We start from the raw sequence: 24,802 nt of genomic DNA on the forward strand, positions 1-24,802 counted from the left end.
AAAGGCTGGTCCTCTCACACATCAAATCCAGCATCCCTGCCTCACTGGACCCGCAACAATTTGCATACAGGGCAAACAGATCCACAGAGGATGCCATCTCTCTGGCTCTTCACACTGTCCTGACCCACCTGGAGAGACAGGGCACGTACGTGAGGATGCTATTCATTGACTATAGCTCTGCCTTCAACACGGTCATCCCCACCAAGCTCATCACCAAACTCCACCAGCTAGGCCTCAGCTCATCCTGGACTTCTTGCTGGAGCGACCGCAGGCAGTGAGAATGGGCCCGCACCTGTCCTCCACTATCACCCTGAGTACCGGCACACCACAGGGCTATGTTCTGAGCCCCATGCTCTACTTCCTATTCATACACGACTGTGTTTCTGCATTCGACACCAACACCATTGTCAAGTTTGCAGACGGCACAACGGTGATCGGGCTGATCACCAAAGGTGATGAAACAAAATACAGAGTGGAGTGCAGAACCTGGCGGACTGGTGCACTGATAACAACCTGTCCCTAAATACCACCAAGACCAAGGAGCTGATCATCAACTTCCGTAGGTCACACAACGGGGAATACGCCCCGATCTTTATCAACGGGGACAGTGTGGAGAGAGTGTCCAGCTTCAAGTTTCTGGGCACTCACATCTCGGAGGACCTAACATGGTCCACTAACACTGCGGCGCTGGTCAAGAAGGCACAACAACGACTGTTCTACCTAAGAACACTGAAAAAGTATGGTCTACCCCAACAGCTGCTGATGACATTCTACCGCTGCACCATAGAGAGCATCCTAACACATGGCATCCCTGTGTGGTATCTCAGCTGCACGGAGGCAGAGAGGAAAGCTCTTCAGCGGGTAGTCCATAGAGCTCAGAGGACTATCGGAACACAGCTACCAGCCTTGGAGGGCATCTACAACACACAATGCCTCAGAAAAGCCACCAGCATCCACAAAGACTCTTCACACCCCTGCAACAGTCTGTTCGAACTTCTACCATCGGGCAGACGATACAAGGCCTTCTACACCCGCACCTCCAAACTAAGGAACAGCTTCATCCCCAGGGCCATAGCTGCTATGAACCGGTCCTGCTGAGCCGGATGGTCATATCGCACAGTGAACCGGCACAGATCTACTTGCACTTTATTCTGTTTTAAAACTGTTCTCATTTGTTTCATTGGGTTGTTTAAATTTAAATTAATACTGACTAGCTAATTAATTTATTGCATCGTTTGGGAGGCGCATTCCCAATCTCGTTGTACCCCTGTACAATGACAATAAAGATATATTGTATTGTATTGCAGAAGGTTTCACACTTGGAATTGTAAAGTCAGCTCATGTTTGACGACTTTTGTTTATGAATACATAAATGGTAGGATTAAGTAGAGCACATGTACAATATTTTAAAAGAGTCACCAATTTGGCTTAGGAGATAATATAAACAAATTGGTAAAAAATCAGTTAATCAACATGAAAGGAAGATTAAATGAATTGCAGAACAGGGATTCAACTCAATCCTCCGTCATTCGATTAGATTATGGCTAATTTGTATTTCTACCCAATTATCCACCTTGATTACTCATCTCATGATATCCTCAGAGTAAAACTATCATACTTGGTTTTGACATTTTCAATTGACCTCGCCTTGACCTTTACCAAGAAAAAATCCAGATTTTCTTTAATCGTTTTGAGAAGAGCCTGCTGAATTTGTTGCTGAATGGTTGATCTCAAACTCAATTGTTATGCCCCACTGTTCTGAACTGGCCCACAGGAAGAAATCTTTTCCCTCCATCTACTTCATCAAATAATAATTCATCATAATTACCTTATGTAAATCTTACTAATTTGAGAAGGTTTTGAAGTTTATCTGTGCGTGAATGCTGAGTCCACTTTAATTTGACAGATATCAGGAAACAATATGACAACACACAAAAAGGTGTAATTTGGCAAACCAGTAGAAAATACTTCAAGATTTAAAGAAAGTACAGCCAGTCAAATGAACAAAGAAGTGACAGATGGTAAATTAGTAAGTATAAGAGTTGGGTGATATATGTTCTGTAAAAGGCAGGATATGGAAATGTGCAGTTAATGGTATGAAGCTGAAGAGTGTGAATGAACAGTGATTCCCGTGAGTTCATTTACATAATTCACAAAAGCTGGAAGCAATGCAAGAGCTTGATTGAATTTGGTGGCTTAATAGATGAGCATAAATTAAGTATTCATAGGTTTGGTTTGGCCAGAATCAGTGTCTTGCGTACAATCCAACATTATCATGTCTGTTTTAATTAATGCATTCAATTTATGATAGACTTTCACCAATTCTCCAACTGCAGGCAGTAGTATTTTTTTCTTATTTATTCCAAGGAAAGCTTTGATGATTACAAGACCTTACATTAAGTATTATTTTATCGCGATTTATACATTGTATCCTTTATCTTTACACTGTGGTCGGCTTGATTGTAATCATGTTTAGTCTTTGACTGGAAAGCACGCAACAAAGGCTTTTCACTGTACCGCTGTACACGTCACAATAATAAACTAAACTTATTTAGTGATTAAGAAATATCTAAATGTATATAAAATATAGAATATTTCAACCAATTAAGTACTTTGATGTGTATTCTGCAGTAATTTGATGTGAATATGGATGGTAAATGAACTGAACAATATTTTTAATGTTGTATTTATAATGTTGGAAATTAAGTATAATCACTGGTGAAAACGATTTACCACAATCAAGGACAGTCGATCAATTATGGCACTGTCATGATACGTTCACAAAGAATTTACTTGTACCCTTGAGAAGGCATAAATTGCTCAGGTTGACCTACTTTTCTGACTGAGACAATCAATCTGGTGGGAAATACTGAAGGTAGACATAAAGTGCTGGAGTAACTCAGTGGGCCAGGCAGCATCTCAGCAGAAAAAGGATGTGAAATATTGTCAGTTTTGTACAGTGGATTTTGACTAATAAGAATTGACTTCAAAATTTGATGGTCAAAACAGACCTCCCAACCCTTCCGAATTTGGCGGAAAGTTTCCGCTTCATTTCTGCCATTCTGATTTCGCCTCACATTTTTCCGCAAAGCACATGCCTCGCCGCTCGCCATGCCTTGCCCCTGGCCAGGCCTCGCCGCTAGCCTGGCCTGGCCTCGCAGCTGGCCCGCCCTCGCCGCTGTACTCGCCTCGCCTCGCTGCTAGCCTGGCTTCGCCTCGCCGCTGGCCCACCCTCGCCGCTGTACTCGCCTCGCCGCTGGTCTCGCCTCGCTGCTGGCCCGGCCTTGCTTCGCCGCTGGCCCGGCCTCGCCTCGTCGCAGGCTCGGCCTCGCTTCTAGCCTCGCCTCGCCGCTCACCTGGCCTCGCCTTGTCGCTGGCCCAGCCTCGCCTTCGCCGCTGGCCTCGCCTCTCGCCGCTGGCCTCGCCTCTCGCCGCTGGCCTCGCGCCTCGCTGCTGGTCTTGCCTCACTGTTGGCCCGGCCTCCTCTCGCCACTCGCCCCACCTCGCTGTGGAGCGTGAGGCCCGTTGATGTTGAGAGGGGATGGGGAGGGGGGTTAGGGTGCGGGGGAGGGGGGTAGAGGAGTGGGAGGGGGGAGTGGGGATCGGGCAGGTGGAGGAAGGGAGGGGGAGAGTAGGGGTGGGGGAGGGGGAATGGATTTGGGGGGAAGGGGGGAGGAGGGGTGGGGGGAGCAGGGGGGAGGGGTAGTGGGGGGGACATGGACCGTTGTGATTTGCTGTTGAAGACCACTGGAGCAAATATGTCTTCAATTAAATTAGGTATGTGCAGTTTTAAATGAAACTCTTTCTTCATAACTTAGTCATACATTTTATGACCACTGTTTTATTCAATACCAAGAGAATTGGGATGTGTAAGGAAAAAGCAGAATAGAAAAAACAAAACAAAACAATTTTTTCTTTGTGTTGTAAAAAGTATTTCTGTTCAATAACCTTTCTATAAATAGTAGAATATACTCATGATAGGCCTGACATTTTACATGTAGTCCAAGAACTACAGACTGTTGGAAATAATCATCGTTTTTCACATGTGAATGTAGCGCAATGCGTATGCGCATTTGGCGTGCATACTTTGTTTTTGCTGAAAAGTTGCATCACGCGCCATATTATGAAAAATGTAAAATTCTGAATTTTGGACGTCAAAATTCTAAATTTGTAAAATCAAATGTTGGGAGGTCTGTCAAAAGAAACTTTCAACCGAATGGTTTTGATTATAAGCATGATCCCGGCATAAAAAAACATGCACAATCATCCAGTAATTTTTTTTAAAACAATCCATACCGTATACTCACTAATTAATTTCTCTTGTTCTTGTCTGCATTTAGCTACACTTATGATATTGAAGCTGTCAGTTGTGATGAAGCTCTTGTGGACATATCAACAATCTGTGCAGAAACTGATTTGACACCTGATGCGATAGCAACTGTTATTCGCTCAGAGATTAAGGACAAAACACAATGTACTGCATCAGCTGGAATGGGTATGTATCTAGGTACCAGAAATTAGACCTTGAAACTTTTCTATGATCTTATTTCCGAATAGGAAGATTATTTCAGGCAGTAGATTCAAAAATGTATAGGCCAGCGCAGTGGTGCAGCTGGAAGAACTGCGCCTCGCAGCACTAGAAACCCGGGTTCGATCCTAACTTTGAGTGTTATCTGTTTTGTTCACATATTCTTCCTGTAACTACGTGGTATTCCACTCACATTCCGAAGACGTAAGAATTTGTAGGTTAATTGGTCTTTGTAAATTGCCCTTGGTGTGTAGAGAGTGCATTGGCAACTCACGAGCAAATGAAGCAGTTCACATGTTCATCTGGGCAACATTCTATCATACGCAAGTAACATTTGCACCACTGAAATTGCAGGCAGTAACCATCTCCAAAAAGATAACTGTGACATCTGTGATATTCAAAGGTTTCAAAGGTCTTTTATTGTTACGTGTACCAATTAAGGTACAGTGATATTCGTATTACCATACAGCCATACTAAAAAAAAAGCAACAAGACACACAACTACATAAAAGTTAACATAAACATCCACCACAGCGGATTCCCCACATTCCTCACTGTGATGGAAGGCAATGTCTAATTTTCTTCCCTCATTTTTCTCCTGCGGTCGGGGCAGTCGAACTATCCGTCGGGGTGAAGGAAGCTCCCGCAGCAGGCGATCGAAGCCCTCACGTCGGGACGATCGAGGCCCCCGCGTTGGGGCGATCAAAGCCCTCGCGTCGGGACGATCGAGGCCCCCGCATCGGGGCGATCGAAGCCCCCAAGTTGGGACGGTCGAAGCTCCTGCGGCTTGGAGCTCCTGAAAACAGTCTCTAACCAGGGACCGCGAGTTCCACACTGTTAAAGTCCGCCGGCTCCCGCGGTTGGAGCTCCGAGGTCGATCCCTGGTAAAGGGATCGCATCTCCACAATGTTAAGTCCGCAGGCACCCACAGTTGGAGCTCCCGAAGTCGGTCTCCAGCAAAGGCCGCCAACTCCTCGATGTTAGGCTGCAGTGCGGACAGAGATATGATACGGGGGAAAAAATTGCATCTCCGTCGATGTAAGAGATTTTAAAAAAGTTTCCCACCCCCCCACATAAAACAAGCTAAAGAACACTAAAACATACATTTAACACATACTATAAAAAAACAGAGAAGGAAGGGACATAGACTGTTGGCGAGGCAGCCAGTGGTCAATTGATTAATTGATTGAAAGATACTACATGGAAGCAGCCCCTTTGGCCCACCCATCTGCATTTTTTCTACGTTATCTCACTTTCTGATCCACTTCCTACACACTGGGGGGCAATTTACAGAGGTCAATTAATCTTCAAACCCCACGTTTTTCGGAGGAAACTGGAGCACCTGGAGGAAACTAACGTCGTCCCAGAGAGAATTTGAAAACTCCACACAGATAGCATCTGAGATCAGGATTGGACCTAGGGCTCTGACACTGAGGCAGTAGCTCTACCAGCTGTGCCACCCTCATTGGTATTACCATTGTCAATTCTACCACCATCCAAACCCCGTAGATCATCATTGACCAAGAACTCAACTGGGTCAGCTACTAAATGTACTGGCTAAATGAGCAAGTCAGAAATTATGAATTCTGCTGTTTGATCCGCTTCCTAACCTACTCCAGAAGCCTCACAACTTCTAGGACATTCAAGTTGTTTGCTACCATGGAGCACTCCAAGCACTACATTAAATATTCATTCCCTCCACAATGTACAGTCTAGTGTATACCATCGTCAAAATACACTGTATTTACTCACTTTGTTTACTTCTACGGCACTCCAGACATACAACCTGTACCACCCAGCAGGACAAGGCTTCAAGTATATGAGAACATCACCATCTGCAGGTTTGCTTCCAATTTGCGCACCATCTCAACCTGGAAATTTATTGGCATAACTTAACCAGCACAAATCCAGTGGTTCAAGATGGCAATGGTTGAAGATCACCATCACCTTTTAAAGGACAATTAGGCTTGGCCTTGAAAGCAATGCCAGGTCAAGAAAAAGGACTATATTAAAAAAATCCTTATTAGAGATACTTAAATCTAAAAGATTGGACATTTACCAAACAATGAACAATTGATTCATTTGGTTCTCATGCACTTTTTTTTCCTTTTAAAAAGCATAATTATGTTTGTACAATAAAACCAAGAACTCTTGTCAGTACAAGTTTACAGCAGATCCTTTCATTGATGATATTCACAGTAAGATCACATGTATTAGTTGCACTGCTGCATACGATTTGTGGGTCTTTTTATGTAACTTTAAGGTTCGGCACCATAGGCTGTACTGTCCATTGACTAAGCTGGAAGGTAAAATTAAGGATATCAGTAGAAGATTTGAATGATTGAAATTGGGAGAATCTCTTGCTGCCTAGGATCATGCAGTATCACTATTTGAGTGAGGTCCCAAAGTCTGCAAAAACATACTTGCAGGAAGAATTCATGTTTTTCATGGAGAAATTAATGCGTGGAAAAAAATGCCAAAAATTAAAATTCTAATTCTGGACATACTAATGCCACTATGCTGCATTTAATAGGATCGAACATTCTGCTGGCCAGAATGGCCACTCGTAAGGCCAAACCAAATGGGCAGTATTATTTAAAATCGGAGGAGGTGGATGACTTTATCAGAGATCAACTTGTAAGCAGTTTACCAGGTAAATCAGATAATTCATAAGATGTTATTAACAATTAGCATTATTTGAAAATGAACTGGAAGCACGCGGTATTTTTAATGTAATGGCTCTCATGGTTTAAGAATATCTCCTTACGGTTCAGAGGAACTACAGGAAATGTCCAGATTAAGGCAAGGTTCTGTTCCTGAGAACTATTCATAACCTGAACTGTTTGTAAATTGAAAATGAACAAAAGAGTGTGTGCTGGGGAATCACAGAAGTAGCTGTGACTGGGGAGTTAGCAAGCGTGGGAAGAGTAGTTCAGGATTGGATGGAGGAAGAAGGGGAACGGAAGGCATGCATTTATAGAAATCTGAAAGCAGTGTCCTACAGGAAATATTGAATGAAACAAACTATTGCGTGCTTACGTAGTAGGCCTGTCTGCACCAGTGAGTGAAGGGAGAATCATTGATCTGAAACATTAACTATTTCTGCCTCTTCAAATGCTGCTTGACCCACTGTATAATCCCAGTGGTTTCTGTTTTATTGTATTACGTTATGATTTCAAGTAGTGAAATATCCCATGGCACATCATGAGAATGTTACCTAATAAAATTCAAAACCCAGCCATATAAGTGATTTCTGAGATAGACAAATTAAGGTTTGGTCCTTTATGGTGAATCTTATGCAGTCATGAAAATGAAGGCAAACTTTTGGAAACTGAAGAAATCATGGAAAACCAAACTTTTAAGCCTGAGGCAGCCGATAATAACAGTGCTTAGAGTGAAATGATTAAAATTGTGGATGTGCAAAGGCTTACATATAAGTCCACCACCGATTTTCCTTCACCCTTGGTTCCAGAGCCTTTCTGGATTATCCGTTTTGCCAGACCAACAGAGGTGACTGTCCCCAAGAGGAGTCAAAACGGTACTGGAACAGTCCACCCAGGCCACCAAGGGGCCGAGATACCGGCCCACAAAGTCGGCCTCCGAAGTCGACTATGGGAACGGAGTTCCAGAGCCCCGGCTGCAGGGGACAAATTCGACTCACCGATCGACCACTGAAGTGGGCTATGGGAATGGATTTGCCGGCCCCAGCCGGGCCGGAGTTCCAGAGCTCTGGCCACAGGGGTAAATTCGACTCCCTAATCGGCTGCAGTAATCCCGCTGAGGTCGAGATCTGTCATCTCGCCTGGCCTGGGCACTATTTTTTCGGGGGTGACTTCCAGGGAGGATTTCAAGTGAAATCTCGTAATTTTGTCTGGATTGGAGGAGGTGCCGGACCACCAGGCTCTGGAAAATTGTTGGTGGACCTGTACAAAGGAGAATATATCAGATGTCTACTAGTGGGTCTACTATGGGCAAGGTAAGGCATGAAAGAGTTTATAAAAACGCTGAGGATTTTCACGTTGAATCAATGTTGTTTTGAGGTCCATAGTTGGTCTAAGCTCAGGAGTGATTTTGGTGCAAGTTAATGTTTCGGCAGCAAAGTTCTGGTTAGGTCAAAGATTTTGGAGGGTGAATCAGAGATTGGCCAGACGAACGCTGGAATTAATAAATGGAGAGGTAATGAAAGGTGTAGATGCGTATTTCAGTAACAGATGAGTTGAGAATGGTCAGTGAAACACTTGAGTAAGCAGCGTGAAATGTGTTTGGAAACTGATCCAGCGAGCAGTTTGAACCGTTTGCAAAGTGGTTCAGCCTCATACAGTTGCCAAGAAGAAAGATGGAGTTATTGGACAGGGAGTGGTACTTAGTGTTGAAATAAATAATAATGTTAGTATTCTAAATTTAAATCTCCTGCTAGCATGGTATTCAATAGGATCAAACTAAATGAATATGATCTAGAATTGTGAATTTAAGTAGTATAAATCGTAAATGAGTGCACTTGCATTTAAAACACTTTAATCAGGGCGAATAACATAGCATTTATCATGTGTATGACGCCTGATTTGTGGGGAAAGCTGTACCGACTCGTAGAATCACAGCATGATATATCACCAAAATTATTTATTTAGCCAGCGGGTTGTCATCAATGTTTCCTCTTCATGAACCACCAAGTCTAATTTCACTCACTTGCTTGCTCACTGTGCCATTCAGTATTCTGCCTTTACTACTTAATTAATGTTATTATTGCTCATTTTCAACTAGGAAAATGTTTACTTAAAATTAGTGTATTTCAAACAGTCACATTTTAAGTTGGGTAATTATTTAAATAATTGATTTCATTGAAATATCAAATTTTACATTTATTCTGGGTAATTTGATAAATTTAAATATTCCATATGCCTTGGAACCTGCCTTAAAGGACTGGCAACAGAATACAAAATCATTAAACACCTTGTTAATGGACCAGGTACTCTACTTATTTGAAGGATAACTCTCAATTCAAGTCCTGATTGCCACGATTATTAATCTGTTGTAAAAGTGTTCATGTGAGTGGCAAATTAAATTGTATTACTTTAAGCTTTTTCAGAGGTTTTTGCATAGACCAAATTAATGATTTTTCAGTGAACATATTATTTCCTTGAGATAGACACAAAATGCTAGAGTAACTCAGCAGGACAGGCAGCATCTCTGGAGAGAAGGAATGGGTGACGTTTTGGGTCGAGATCCTTCTTCAGTCTAAAGAAGGGTCTCGACCTGAAACGTCACCCATTCCTTCTCTCCAGAGAGGCAGCCTGTCTCGCCGAGTTAATCCAACATTTTGTGTCTATCTTCGGTTTAAATAGTTCCTTCCTACATATTATTTCCTTAAATGTTAGACTATTAAGATTGTGAATATTTGAATTTTTGGCACAAATGATGATTCGGAGTATAAACCATTCAAACGCAAACCATAAACCTGTAAGTAAAGGATAAATCACTAGCTGAATCCTGCACTATAAGATTAAATACCTGTTTCTCATCAGCATTTTCCTTTCTGTTTCTTACCTTAAATTTATATGCTGTTGGTGTTATATTTAGGAGTTGGAAGAGCATTAGAATACAAAATGGCATCATTTGGTGTTAAAACATGTGGCGAACTGCAGCAGATTTTGATGGCAAGACTTCAAAAGGAATTTGGGCCCAAAACAGGCCAAATGCTTTACAGATTCTGTCGAGGCCTTGATGATAGGCCAGTCCGAACAGAGAAGGAGCGAAAATCTGTATCTGCAGAGATCAACTATGGAATTCGGTTTAGTCAGGTAAGTTATTTATTAATATTTTTGAGAACTTACAATCTTTTGTTCATATTAATAGCAAGCTTTTTACATCTGATCCTGAGCTTTATACAAATCAAATGATTTGCATCAACTTTTGGTCTCTGTGAAGTACATTTAAATTGAAATAATTTTCAATATCAAATGTATGATTCAAAGTCATTTAAAATTTACCTACTTATACCAGATCATTATTCTACCATTGGCCAGAATATGCCACAAACAAGTAGGATTGGTCAGTCATTTATGCACATATATTTAAGCCACATGCAACATTCTTAAAGCAAAATGAATATAAATGTAAATACTGTATGTATGACAATTCTTGCCTGTATCATTTTTTACATGAAAACTTTTTTTGATGGAGTCCATGTATAATTATTTCCTTTTATTAAAACCATTCAAATCAGGCAAAGTTAGAACCACAGAATTGTATTTTGCACATTAATTACTCAGTAAACAGGGCAATGTTCCAAGACTCAGCAACGGACTTAAATGATTACCCCATTTTTGGTATCAACTTCCTGAGGAAATCCGTGGAGGAGTGTATTCCTACCAAGACCATTTGAGTGTTCTCCATGCATGACTGTAGTCAGGCAGAGCTCCAACACCATCTTTAAATTCGCTGACAATGCCAATGTCATTGGATAAAACAGAATAACGAGTCAGAGTACAGGAGGGAAATTGTAAATCTGATTGGGTGGTGTCAGAACAACCATCTTGCTCTCAGCATTAGCAAAACAAAGGAGCTGACTGTTGACTTCAAGAAGGAAAAGCCTAGAGACCATGCTTGTGTCTTTGTTGGGATGACAGTGAAGAGCATTAACAATTTCTTGGGCATACACATCCGTGATCTGTCCTGGACCAAGCACATTGATGCATTCACAAAGAAAGCTCCCCAATCCTTCTGCATCATCAAAGGTTTGAGGAGATTCGGCATGTTGCCAATCAAACTAATACAAGCGTATGATGGAGAGCTAACTGACTGGTTGCATCACGTCTTAGTTCAGATGCCCAAGAAGGAAGGAGGCTCCAGAAAGTCGTGAACATTGCCCGGTCCATCATAGGGTACTGACCACTCCAGCATTGAAGGGAGCTGCAGAAAACATTGCCTCAAGAAGGCAGCTAATATTTGGCCATTGGGAAGAAGGTACAGGAGCCTGAGAACTGTTACCTCACAGTTCTTTCCATCAACCATCATGTTTTTGATCTACCCCGCTTAGCCCAACCTCAGCACTGAACCACGTCGGACTTTGTACTATTTTGATTACTCTATATACTTCGTTTTTTGCACTATCATGGTTTTGTTTGCTTAGAAAAAATGATAATTTATCGTATATTTATTGATCTAGTTGCATCTATTGTGTCTCTAAAGGTGCAGCAAATAGAAATTTTCATTGCACCAGTTCCTATCCAATGGATATGACAAACAAACATGCTTGAATTATTTGATTGTTACATATTATGAGAATAGAGGTTGTAGGAAAGGTTGAGCGATGAATATCTTTGTCGAATATATGAATATCTTTGTCGTCACAAGAATCTTCAGTTGTTGGTCTACAAAATAAGACACAAAGTGCTGGAGCAGGTCAGGTAGCATCTCTGGCGAATATGGATAGGCGACGTTTGATCGAGATGCTTCTTCCGGAGTCCTCAAAAGCCTGAAGAAAAGTCTGACCCGAAACATCACCTATCCGTGTACTTCAGAGATGCTGCCTGACCTGCCAAGTTACTCCAACGCTTTGTGTCTTATTTTGAATATCTTTGTCATCTGAATTGAATGCATACATTCCGGTAACTACACAACTTCCTCAATGTAATTCCTATCAAATCATTCTCATCCGAGTCCAGAATATTATTTTCCATTATCTTTCCTGTTTCACTACCATTCCAAATGGTTCCTTTTCCCTGTCATTTTAAAACAAGATTACCCTAATCTTGATAGCCTTCACCTAATTACAAAAGTTTCTTACAAGATTCTTGAATGCATCAAATTCTTGTCAAGCTTCTTTCCAGCAACACACTATTTGAATCATCCCAATCCATTTCCATGTGCCAAAAAAAATCTCCATTGAAAACACCAATTGTATTCCTTGTTTTGCTAAGAATAAGAAATGCAGGAAATGCTTAGATGCTAGATATCATTTTTGTTGGTACATTGCATTAAAATTGAAGGCAATTTAAATCTTAAATGATAGACACAAAATGCTGGCGTAACTCAGCGGGACAGGCAGCATCTCTGAAGAGAAGGAATGGGTGACGTTTTGGGTCGAGACCCTTCTTTAGTCGGGTATCTGCAGTTCCTTCCTACAATCTTTCATGATAGCTACTTTCTCCCCCAGTGATACTTTTGGACGTTGACAGCTGAAGGCAGTAATCAAAATTATGAACTTAAGGTCGGAAGCTTGACTTAACAGGGAAGCTAGAAATAGAGGGGAAATCCCTGCACCTTTGCTTAATATAACTGATTTTTGATATTTGTCTTTGCTGACAATTCTGGTTCAAGGTTCTCCATTAAAATGACATTTTGTAGCAAAGAATCTGTTTTTGCTTAAACCTGCAACTCAAAATACTTTTTGGCCTTTTGCCATGACTGTCGCCCTTTGAGATTTTTGGCAATTTGATGGTGGAAAATCTCTTTATTGGTTTAGGGTTTGAATTTATAATTTTTATCTTTCTCTCCCTCAAACATTTTTAATTAAAAAACACTGAGTTATAAAAAAATATACAAAACAAAAATTGTGCAAAATTCTCAATACATTCTTTCCCTCCCTCAGACTAAAGAGGTAGAAGTATTTCTTCTCAATCTTGCGGGAGAAATTCAGCGGCGACTGGAGCTGTCCAGAATGCAAGGGAAACGTTTAACTCTTAAAGTAATGGTGAGAAAACCTGGTGCACCTACAGAACCGGCTAAGTTTGGTGGGCATGGAATCTGTGACAATATTACTAGGTATGTTGAATTGTGAATCGGTGTTTGTAAAAAAGAAAATATATAATTCCGGAAAAAAATAATGTCCGACAAAGATATGTTCAAAGGTTAGTTAACAAGATCATCTTTTCTTCCTCCACTACACAACATCTAAAAGAATAGTGGTTTATGTAAAAATTTAATATAAAACAACACAAAATAATTCCTGAATTTTAATTTTTTTGTTAAACCTCTGGTTATTAGTATACAGACCTCCCAACCCTTCCAAATTTGGCGGAAATTTTCCGCTTTCTTGTTTCATTTCCGCCATTCCGATTGTGCCTCACATTTTTCCGCAAAACAGTCGGTAATTGCAATTTGTCAATTCGGTCGCTAGAGGTACCGTGAGAAATTCCCCACGCCTTGGAAGTCTCCCCGAAAATGTGGCACCTAGGCTGGGCAAGGCAACCAATCTCCACCTCATCGGGACTTCCATGGCCGATCGGTGGGTTGAATTTGCAACCTGCGGCCGAGGCTCTGGAACTCCAGCCCAGCTGGAGCCAGCACATCTGTCCCCAAAGCCAACGTCCTTGGCCAGCTGGATAAACCAGCAAAGCTCTGGAACCAAGAGTGCCAGAAAATCAGTGGTGGAACTGTAATGAGTAAATATTAAATTGAAGTGCAAGATTATATCATATCATATATATACAGCCGGAAACAGGCCTTTTCGGCCCTCCAAGTCCGTGCCGCCCAGTGATCCCCGTACATTAACACTATCCTACACCCACTAGGGACAATTTTTACATTCACCCAGCCAATTAACCTACATACCTGTACGTCTTTGGAGTGTGGGAGGAAACCGAAGATCTCGGAGAAAACCCACGCAGGTCACGGGGAGAACGTACAAACTCCTTACAGTGCAGCACCTGTAGTCAGGATCGAACCTGAGTCTCCGGCGCTGCATTCGCTGTAAAGCAGCAACTCTACCGCTGCGCTACCGTGCATGAATTAATTAATTAAGATGGGGTTAAAATATAAAACACAGCAGAAAAGCCAATTACTACCTTTTTGGGCTGATTATCAATTAACGTGCGAATTTACTTCAACGAGTACTTCCGTATGCTTAGTCGAGTCGCATATATCAACTCTTCATAACTTAGTCATACATTTTATGACCATTGTTCTTTTATTCAATACCAAGAGACTTGGGATGTGTAAGGCAAAAACAAAATAGAAAAATCAAAACAATACAATTTTCTCTTTGTGTTGCAAAAAGTACCTCTGTTCAATAACCTGTCTATATATAGCAGAATATACTTATGATAGGCCCGACATTGTACATGTAGTCCAAGAACTACAGACTGTTGGAAATAATAGTCGTTTTTCACACATGAATGTAGCGCAACGCGTATGCGCATTTGGTGTGCATACTTTTTGTTGCTTGAAAGTTGCATTATGCGCCATATTATGAATTTTTATGTAAAATTCTGAATTTTGGGCATCAAAATTATGAATTTGTAAAATGAAATGTTGGGAGGTCTGAGTATAATATGTCTGCGTTCATAATCACTTGATTGGCTTTATTTATTCTTTCATCATATTATACAACATAGCAAGCTCTCTGATTTTTTGGTTCTTCGTGATTAAAACCAAAATTTACAACGTAATACTGGACACAGATTTAGTAAAGTTGAGATTATTGTGAAAACTCGAGCTTAAGGCAGCACAATGCCCAAGTTGCACTTTAAATCTATATAAATATAACCAAAGCGTGATGTTTTTTTAGCTGGAATTCTTACATTATTGGCTTCAGACTCCTTGTGTTTTATGACGTTGCAAACAGGGTTAGTAAAATATCACGGTTAAAATATGCAAAATTTCAGTGTATCGAGGTTTTGAAAATAGGTGAAATTAAACTTGCAAATTCTACAAATGCGTGCAGTCTTCTGGAAATTCCCAGTTGGAATTGATCTTGTCTCTTCGGGTATGGTGCTTTGATTGCAACAAAAATTCATGAACATTCTTTATTCTGCCAGATGTTGAGGAAATTTTGTTTGTCATGTCATTACAGCTTATCTTTTAACAACTTGACGGGACTTAATAATTTATTCTGGTGAAGATAGTTTTGCTAATTTCACTTACTAAAGTTACGTTTTTAGATAGGTTTAATATATAATTGAATATTGCCATTTTTACCAGGATAACTAAAATAGTATGATTGGAAATCATAATGCTGCTGCATAATACTTGGTTAAACCTCACCTGTGATCAGATCGCAGTGATTAAAAGTTCTTAATTGAATTGCTCTTCATGTCCAACTAATTCACAGCATTCATTATTAAAGGCAAAGCCATAGAATGCTCATCATAGAAGTCTATGATTGATCATTTCTACACCTTTGGATGGACTGCACTTTGAATACAGCGTCAAAGTCTTATCGCAATTATTTGCTATTTCTGGTGGTCTCTTTAGGAAAGTAGTGTTTGACTGCCTCCTGATAATTGGTATAGAAATGGTTAATTATCCAGGATACAGGGACCAGTTAGATTTTTGTAAGAGGTTTTGGTTCATTAATCCAGAATGATTTCACTACACTACCAAACCTATTCAATTTGGCCAAGATTGCCAATTAGCACTCGTCTTTTTGTTTTGTGTGTGCCTTCTTTATTTTGTAAATGTCTATGGATTTACATTTCCTGTATTTGCCGATGCCACTTAAATATACCACTTTGCACTCCCTGCTGTTTTTCCATTTGTCATCTGTCTATGGCGTAATGGGCAACCCAAAGAATGCTGCAAAATAATTTAAAATATTTGCTGTATTTTTAAAGATGTCAATGTCTTTTGTTTCTTCAGTTTCAAAATAGTTTAAATTGTTTGATGCTCAATGAACCTGACATAAGATCCCATATTTAGGCTTATTGTTTTGCATTATGAAATATCTTGTAAATTAATTTCTAAAATGTGAAAGAGAATAAGGAGCAAGACTTAAATTATATTCCATCAGATTCCTTCATCTAATTCTGTACACGTGATGCATTTGAATCCTCAGAAACAAAGTTTATATTTTGATATGCAAATGAAAGGTTATTTTTGCTGAATTCTGATAATAGTAAATTATTCATCTTTGCCCTAGAGCGCTGAAACAATAAGCTTAGAAATTCACTGCAGTAATGTTCTGAACAAAACTTCCTGCTTACAGCAGTGCCACCACCCAATTTTTATGCAATTTTTGAGCATGTGCGTTGTCTGTAGGAGTAATTTTGAGGGATGTTGTTTGGAATTTGCTTTTACAGCGATTAATTTGTGGAATCTGATTAAATTCTGAAAATGTATCCTTTTGTTATGCGTGATGTTAACATGATAAATGTTAAATTAGGCTTGATGTTAACATGATAAATCTAAAATATGGTGCAGACTTTTAACATTTCTTTCTATATTTATATTAATATGATAATTTAAGCATAGAATTGTAAAGAACTGGATTTTACATTTGTTCTTCATGAGTGGTATTTTATAAATTATGCACCAAAATATATTTTGATCTTACCTTTATTGTCATTTTAACAATTGTCTCCAAATTTGGAATCTATAGAAGTGTGACTTTAGACCATGCAACGGGCAATGCAAAAGTAATTAGCAGAGAAGTACTGAACATGTTCCATATGATGAAGCTGAATGTGACAGATATGAGAGGGGTAAGTTAAAATTTATGGATTACAATCAAAACAGTATGTAATTGAGTGACACCATAATAAAATTAAAACTTTAAACTATTTTGACATTATTTAGTTGAATCCGCAGTATGCTGTAGGAATGCAGAAAACGTGATGATGTAGCGACCATAGAGAGTGGTCCTGGTCGTCGAACCCTCAGATTGGCCGGAAAGGTCACGTGTGGGCGCGACCGTAGGGATTGGTCCAGAGAGCGACATCGCTGATTGGACAGCGATGTCATGTGCGCTTTTGGCGCCCGAAAAGAGTAGTTCAGAGAAGTCTTCGAAGAAGACAGTGAGTTTTTGATGGTTGTCCGTTACCTTGTTGTTTAACCTTTGTATTCGAATATTGCTGTCGCAATAAACTTCTTCTACAACGAACAAGTTTCCGGACTCGCCATATTGGTGACCCCGACGTGATCTGGACGATCACCGACCATGCAGGAACACAACGCCCCGTTGTTGGATGCTGCGCCTGGCACACCGGAGTTAAGCGCAGTAAGCGTTCACCTTCCGTCGTTTTGGACCCATCAACCGCAATCTTGGTTTGTCCACACCGAAGCCCAATTTCATTTAAGAAACATATCGGCCGACGCGACGAGTATTACTATCTCGTCAGCGCTCTATCACCGGAGACGACCATACGCGTGATGCGGTTCATCGTTAATCCGCCTGCGGAAAGCAAGTACGAGGCAATGAAGACATTGTTACTACGAACCTTCGGGTTCCATTGGCACGATCGCGCTAAAAAACTTCTGCATCTACCGGATCTCGGAGATCGACTGCCGTCCGTTCTCATGGCCGAGATGATGATGCTAGGGGTTCTTTTAAGGACCCCGAAGCATATGCAGAAAAAGCGGATGCGCTCATAGCGGCCAAATCGAAGGGAAGCGGTTCGATCAACAAGGTCTCGACATCAGTGACCACGCCACAGCGACATCAAGATGGCGCCGCGTCTCCCGCCAGTTCTCCAAAAGCCCGCCAAAAAGATCCGCACAAGCGCGGCTGGTGCTATTATCACCTACGATGGGGTAGAGAATCCCGCAACTGCCGCTCACCTTGTACTTTCGCGGGAAATGCCTCGGCCGATCGTACATAGGGGCAGTTGCGATTGGCCAGAACCGACGCCTCTACGTCCGAGATCGATTCACGGACACAGAAGTTTTGGTGGACACGGGAGCCATTGTCAGTATAGTGCCGCCGACCGACCTCGAGACCAGATCGGGTAAGACAGGTCCCACCCTCATCGCGGTTAATGGCAGCCCCATGTCCCTTGTGTTAGGCCTCCGCACGTACGAATGGCCATTCATCGTAGCAGACGTCAGACAAGCGATCCTAGGCGCAGATTTTCTCTGGGCCTTTTCACTGGTCCCTGATGTCCGCGGTAATGGCCTCCGACCCTCCGCCAGCGAGGAGCCCGTCGCTCCGACAATCGCCTCCCCGCTCAGCCCTACTGTCCAGGCCGTTGTCACGGCCCCTGACTCATATGCTGAGGTCCTGGCGGAGTTTCCAGAGCTGCTCATCCAGCATTTTGACGCCCTTTTGGACAAGCATGGCGTGGTCCACCACATTCGCACCGAGGGGCCTCCCGTTTTCGCTCGGGCCAGGAGACTACCGCCAGACAAACTGGTGGTGGCGCGGGCGGAATTCAGGAAAATGGAGGAAATGGGCATTGTCCGTCAGTCCGACAGCCCGTGGGCCTCGCTGTTGCATATGGTCTCCAAAGCATCTGGGGGGTGGAGACCATGTGGCGATTATCGGCGTCTCAATGCTGTCACCACGGCTGATCGCTACCCCATACCGCACCTGCAGGACTTTTCGTCTGGGCTGGAAGGGGCGGTGGTTTTCTCCAAGATCGATTTGGTGCGAGGATACCACCAAATTCCTGTGCGGCCGGAGGACATACAAAAAACTGCCACGATCACTCCGTTCGGGTTGTTCGAATGGTTGCGCATGCCTTTCGGTTTAAAGAACGCGGCACAGGCTTTCCAGCGACTGATGGACCGTGTGGGTCGGGGTTTACCCTTTGTGTTTATTTATTTGGACGACATCCTGGTCGCCAGCCCCTCAGTGCAGGAACACCAGGTCCACTTGCGGACTGTGTTCCAGAGGCTCCAAGACCACGGGCTCATTATCCAACCCTCCAAGTGTCAATTCGGCCTTCCTTCTCTCGATTTTTTAGGGCACAGAATCACCCCTGCCGGCGCCACCCCTTTGCCCGCGAAGGTGGAGGCTATCCGGGCATTTCCCAGGCCCACCACAGTGAAAGGGCTGCAGGAGTTCGTAGGTATGGTTAACTTCTACCATAGGTTCGTTCCAGCAGCTGCGCAGGTCATGCGCCCGCTCTTCCAGTGCCTTGCGGGTAAACCGGTAGAGTTGATATGGTCCCCGGCCGCAGAGTCGGCTTTTACAGCAGCTAAGGCAGCCTTGGCAGACGCCACCATGCTGGTCCACCCGAGCCCCTCCGCCCCCACGGCCCTGACGGTTGATGCGTCTGACGTGGCAGTGGGTGGGGTTTTGGAGCAGCAGGTCGGTGGCCTTTGGCAGCCTTTGGCTTTTTTCAGCCGGCAACTGAATTCGGCTGAGCTGAAGTATAGCGCATTTGACCGAGAGCTTCTGGCCCTCTATTTAGCTGTTCGTCATTTCAGGTATTTCCTTGAAGGCCGCCCATTTGTGGCCTTTACGGACCATAAACCATTAACATTTGCATTTTTCAAATTGTCTGACCCATGGTCGGCCCGCCAGCAGCGGCACCTGACTGCCATCTCCGAATTTACCACCGATGTCCGTCATGTCGCAGGTAAGCTTAATGCCGTTGCTGACGCCCTGTCTAGGCCTGTTTGTTCCCCCATTTCGGCGGTGGACTGCGAGGTGGATCCCCAGGAGCTTGCGGAAGCACAGCTTCTGGCGGATACCGCTTCGGCATACCAGTCCACCACTTCGGGGTTGAAGTTGGCTCAGTTAGCCTGCGGGTCGGAAGGCACAAAAGTCTGGTGTGATGTTTCCCTTCCCCGTCCCAGGCCGGTAGTGCCGCCCTCCTTCAGCGCCGGGTTTTCGATGCCATTCACGGGCTGGCGCACCCGTCCATACGCTCCACCTCTGCGTTAGTAGCCGCTCGGTTTGTCTGGCATGGCCTGCGCAAACAGGTAGCTGGTTGGGCCCGTTCCTGCGTTCCCTGCCAGACCGCTAAAGTCCAGCGACATGTCCAGCCCCCCGTACAGGAGTTCGAGGTCCCAGCAGTTCGTTTTTTCCACATCCACGTGGATTTAGTCGGGCCCTTGCCTTCCTCCCGGGGCTACACCCATCTCCTCACGGTGGTGGATCGGTTCACCCGGTGGCCAGAGGCTTTCCCATTGTCTGATATCTCGGCAGCCTCTTGTGCCAGGACTTTGGCCCTCCATTGGGTAGCACGTTTCGGGGTCCCGGCAGTTATTACCACTGACAGGGGGCCGCAGTTCACTTCGTCCCTCTGGGCCGCGCTCGCAGAGCTGTATGATTCCAAGTTACAACCCACTACTGCATACCACCCCCAGGCAAATGGACTTGTAGAGAGGTTCCACCGTCAACTTAAAGCGTCCCTCAGTGCGAGGCTTGAAGGCCCGGACTGGGTGGACCAACTCCCCTGGGTCCTTCTGGGCATCCGGACTGCTCCTAAGCAAGTTCTCGGTACTTCGTCCGCGGAGCTAGTATATGGCTCGCCACTTAGAATACCCGGGGATTTGCTTCCGGACCCCCCCGAACAGCTGCCTCCAGTCCCATCAGTTTTAGCTTCGCTCCGGGCACGGGTGGGTTCCCTGGCCCCAGTTCCGACTTCACGTCATGGGTGTCCCATGGTACACGAACCACCTTCCCTGAAGGACTGTGAGTTTGTGTTTTTGCGAAAAGATTCCCATCGTACCCCGCTGCAGAAGGTCTACGAAGGGCCGTTCCGGGTTTTGCGTAAGGGGACGGCTACCTTCACCTTAGACGTGGGCGGCAGGAGTGAGCTCGTCTCGGTGTCCAGGCTGAAACCTGCACACTTGGATCCGGACCAACCAGTCCTGGTCGGCCAACCACCTAGGAGAGGCTGGCCTCCAGCAGTCCCGATCAGTCCAGAACCCCCCGCTCAGGCTGTTCCACCAAGCACAGAATCCCAGGCTCCTGTGGTTCAGGCTGCTCCTCTCCTTACTCGTTCTGGTCGCGAAATCCGGCTCCCTACTAGGTTCCGTACCTCGGGTTCTGGGGGGGGTCATGTAGCGACCATAGAGAGTGGTCCTGGTCGTCGAACCCTCAGATTGGCCGGAAAAGTCACGTGTGGGCGCGACCGTAGGGATTGGTCCAGAGAGCGACATTGCTGATTGGACAGCGATGTCATGTGCGCTTTTGGCGCCCGAAAAGAGTAGTTCAGAGAAGTCTTCGAAGTCTTGGGCGGCACGGTAGCGCAGCGGTAGAGTTGCTGCTTTACAGCGAATGCAGCGCCGGAGACACAGGTTCGATCCTGACTACGGGTGCTGCACTGTAAGGAGTTTGTACGTTCTCCCCGTGACCTGCGTGGGTTTTCTCCGAGATCTTCGGTTTCCTCCCACACTCCAAAGACGTACAGGTATGTAGGTTAATTGGCTGGGTAAATGCAAAAAAAAATAAAAAAAAAATTGTCCCTAGTGGGTGTAGGATAGTGTTAATGTACGGGGATCACTGGGCGGCACGGACTTGGAGGGCCGAAAAGGCCTGTTTCCGGCTGTAGATATATGATATGATATGATATAAGACAGTGAGTTTTTGATGGTTGTCCGTTACCTTGTTGTTTAACCTTTGTATTCGAATATTGCTGTCGCAATAAACTTCTTCTACAACGAACAAGTTTCCGGACTCGCCATAATGAACAACATTTCATTTGGGAATCAATTACCAGGCTTCCAAAATCCAAACAAAAAGAATACTGTTAAAGTGGCACAATTTAAAATAAAATTTAGGCTATCTCAAGTACCATTTTCAGTTGGCACCATATCATTAACTATTTTGAGGCCTTTGAGAGGAGGCAGAATGGATTTCCTAAAAGAATGCCAGTGATTAGGTACTTCAGACACATGGAGAGATTCGAGATGGTAGGGTTGTTCTCCTTAGTGCAGAGAGGCCAGTGCAGAGGAGATTTAATGGTTTTGAAAATCACGAATCATTATGATCATGTTGATACAGTTAATTGTTCTTCTGGTTGAAGCATAAATAACCACATTATTAGTTTTGAAGTAAATTACAGATTATGTGAAAAACTATATTTGGACAATTTATTGGCAGTCTGAAGAAGTAATGTAGGAAAAGGGAAATGATTTGGAACATATGTAGATGCACTAGGCCCAAACTTTCAGATAATTCATTAGGTCATAACTTAGATCGTCCTACATTAGATTTATTTAAGGAATATTTATGTAGTTTGTGCAATAATCTGTTCTGCTTTTTCTAGTAAATCCCCAATTGCCAGTTGCACTATTGTATGAAGAATCATTCTTTGAACAAATTGAATAATTGTGAAGTATGCTTGCAGTTGTAAAACATGTGATGCAGTTAAACTGTGAAATATGAAAAAAATTGTAACATTTTAATTGCATAAAGATGAATTTCAATGTAGTCTAGTTTTTCTCTTATTTTTCTTTAGGTTGGAATTCAAATGCATCAGTTAATCCCGGATACCAAAGCTTCACTTAATTCATTCTCTTCATTTGTACGGAATAATGGTGCTGGTGCGTTATCATGCCCAAAGGTGGATCTGTTTCAGGCATCCAGATCAAGGAAAACTGTGGAACACAGGCTTTCAGAAGGTGAGCACATTTGAAGAGTTGAGTGCCCCCTACTGTGTGAGAAACGGAAGCAGAGGCAGAGGTAGCATGGAAAAAAAGTGAAGATGAGAACGATTGAAGGAAAAAGGAGAGGGTGAAGAAAACTTTTATTTCAAATTAGCAAAGAGAATTTTACATAGACAATATATGGGGGGAAAAATAATCCATTCATATGAAAATAGAGAGAAATCCAGCTGCCACACATCCGATTGTGTATGCTACAATTCAGCTTGTCTGTGACTACATAGGAAATGTATACCTTTTCTGTAGTGTTTTCTCTCTGACAATTGTATTTTTAAGACCCATGTGAAAAAAATTGCCCTGCAAAAAAAGCAAACTTATTTGTGGAAAAGGGTGCATGCTACCTCAGTGGACATGCATCTATTTGAAAGAGAGCTGTGTGTAGCATACTGTGGTTATACTTTGTTTAGACAATTGTAATAATTATTCAAAGTCTGCTGAATTTTTAACTCTTAATTTCTGTAACAAATTGTTAATTACCATCAGCTACTAAAAGTGCCTCTGAATTATATGGTCGTAGCTTTGCTTCTAATTCAACAGTGTCATCACCTGTTGCTACATCATATCATCATGTTTTGCCTGTAGTGTAAACATGGAACTATTTATTGATACGAATATATATATATATATATATATACACACATATATAGATGCACCTCACGTTTTACGCAGAGGATACTTGCCTGAAAAGTGGCACGTAATTCAAAAAGGATTAAATTAAACACATATGCAACTACACTATCAGTAGTAAATTTAAGCGCTTTATTCCCAAAATACGAACGAATGTGTAAATCAAGCTTTGGTATTTAAAAGATGCATAAATCAAACATGTGTAAAATACAATGTGTCTATTGCTTTTTCTATTGCAACTCCTTTACCAGTTCAAATTGTTTCTGCATTATCTAGAGGCCCTGATATATAATTCCATGAAAGGACAAATGGATGAAGCCATAATTGTAAACTTTCAGTTTCTTTTTAAATTGGAACCTTGAGTGCAAGAATAAAGGGGTTATTAAATTTATATAAACACAGTTAGAACTTTGAAGGCAGATTTTAGGCAGCCCAATCAGAAGAGCTATTAACATACAGAGACCCTTCAACGTAGACTTGTTACAGTGATGCCAAGAATGGGAAATGAATGGTAATACAGAGATGAAACGTTGAGATTTCTTTCCTGCCAAGCAGATTGAGGCGATTTAGTAAAATGTTGCAAACTGATGTAGGATATTGATAATGAAAAGAGAACCATTATTTTCTTTCTTTGGAAAATCAGTGAGAGGTTGATAATTTAAAATGGTCACCAAAGAGGCACGGAGATTATCAATAATTTTGTGAATGTGGATTGTATATGACAGGGTATGACTGGGACAAAAGTACTGTATCCAGTGAGAGAAGATTAGGCAAATATTTAATGCTGAGAACAATACATGAATAAGATTTAGTCTACACTTTCTCCCATCCTGCATGGACACCTACCCTTTCTCAGTTTCTCCATCTCCACCACATCTGTTTCCAAAATGAAGCTTTTCACTCCTGGACATTTTTTCCAGGAAATCAGACTTCCTTTTGCCCTCATCAACGCAGTGTAGTTGACCAAGCCTTTACCCGTATCTCCGCCATATACTTCACTTCTGAACTCACCCCACCTCGCCACGGTCAGAACAGGGAGAGAGTTCCCTTACTCCTTGCTTTTCATCCCACATCCAGTACATCATTAGTCGACATTTCTGCCAGCTAAAACAAGATGCTACCATGAGTCTCATCTACCCCTCCTTATCCCTTTTTTGCAGGGGCTACTGTACATTCCTTTCTTCCCACAAGATCACCCTCCTGCCCCAGCCCACCATTGCACTTTCTTTTCCCTTTGTCCCCCCATCACCCTTACACTCCTCCCTTTGGATCCCTTCCGCCCCCCCCCCCCCCCCTTCCTTCCCTCTGTTGGTCCCATCCGACACCATCCCTTTTTATTCAGTTCCACTCTGCACCTTCCTTTCCTATCAAATT

At 42.8% G+C, this 24,802-nt stretch overlaps 1 protein-coding gene across 2 annotated transcripts in view; it reads left to right on the forward strand.

The window, feature by feature from the left end:
* rev1 (REV1 DNA directed polymerase) overlaps positions 1–24,802 on the forward strand; it is an 87,611-nt gene that overhangs the window by 44,326 nt on the left and 18,483 nt on the right. For both annotated transcript variants that reach the window (XR_013547484.1, XM_078402609.1), the window contains exons 11-16: positions 4,341–4,495; positions 7,062–7,181; positions 10,106–10,326; positions 13,119–13,291; positions 16,845–16,947; positions 22,597–22,759. Coding sequence is in view for 1 of the 2 variants with exons in the window: in XM_078402609.1 (XP_078258735.1) it covers positions 4,341–4,495; positions 7,062–7,181; positions 10,106–10,326; positions 13,119–13,291; positions 16,845–16,947; positions 22,597–22,759 (935 nt within the window). In the remaining variant the exon portion in view is untranslated. The remainder of the gene's footprint in view (positions 1–4,340; positions 4,496–7,061; positions 7,182–10,105; positions 10,327–13,118; positions 13,292–16,844; positions 16,948–22,596; positions 22,760–24,802) is intronic.

Source organism: Rhinoraja longicauda, chromosome 7 (genome assembly GCF_053455715.1).
Source record: "Rhinoraja longicauda isolate Sanriku21f chromosome 7, sRhiLon1.1, whole genome shotgun sequence".
Taxonomy (NCBI): Eukaryota; Metazoa; Chordata; class Chondrichthyes; order Rajiformes; family Arhynchobatidae; genus Rhinoraja; species Rhinoraja longicauda.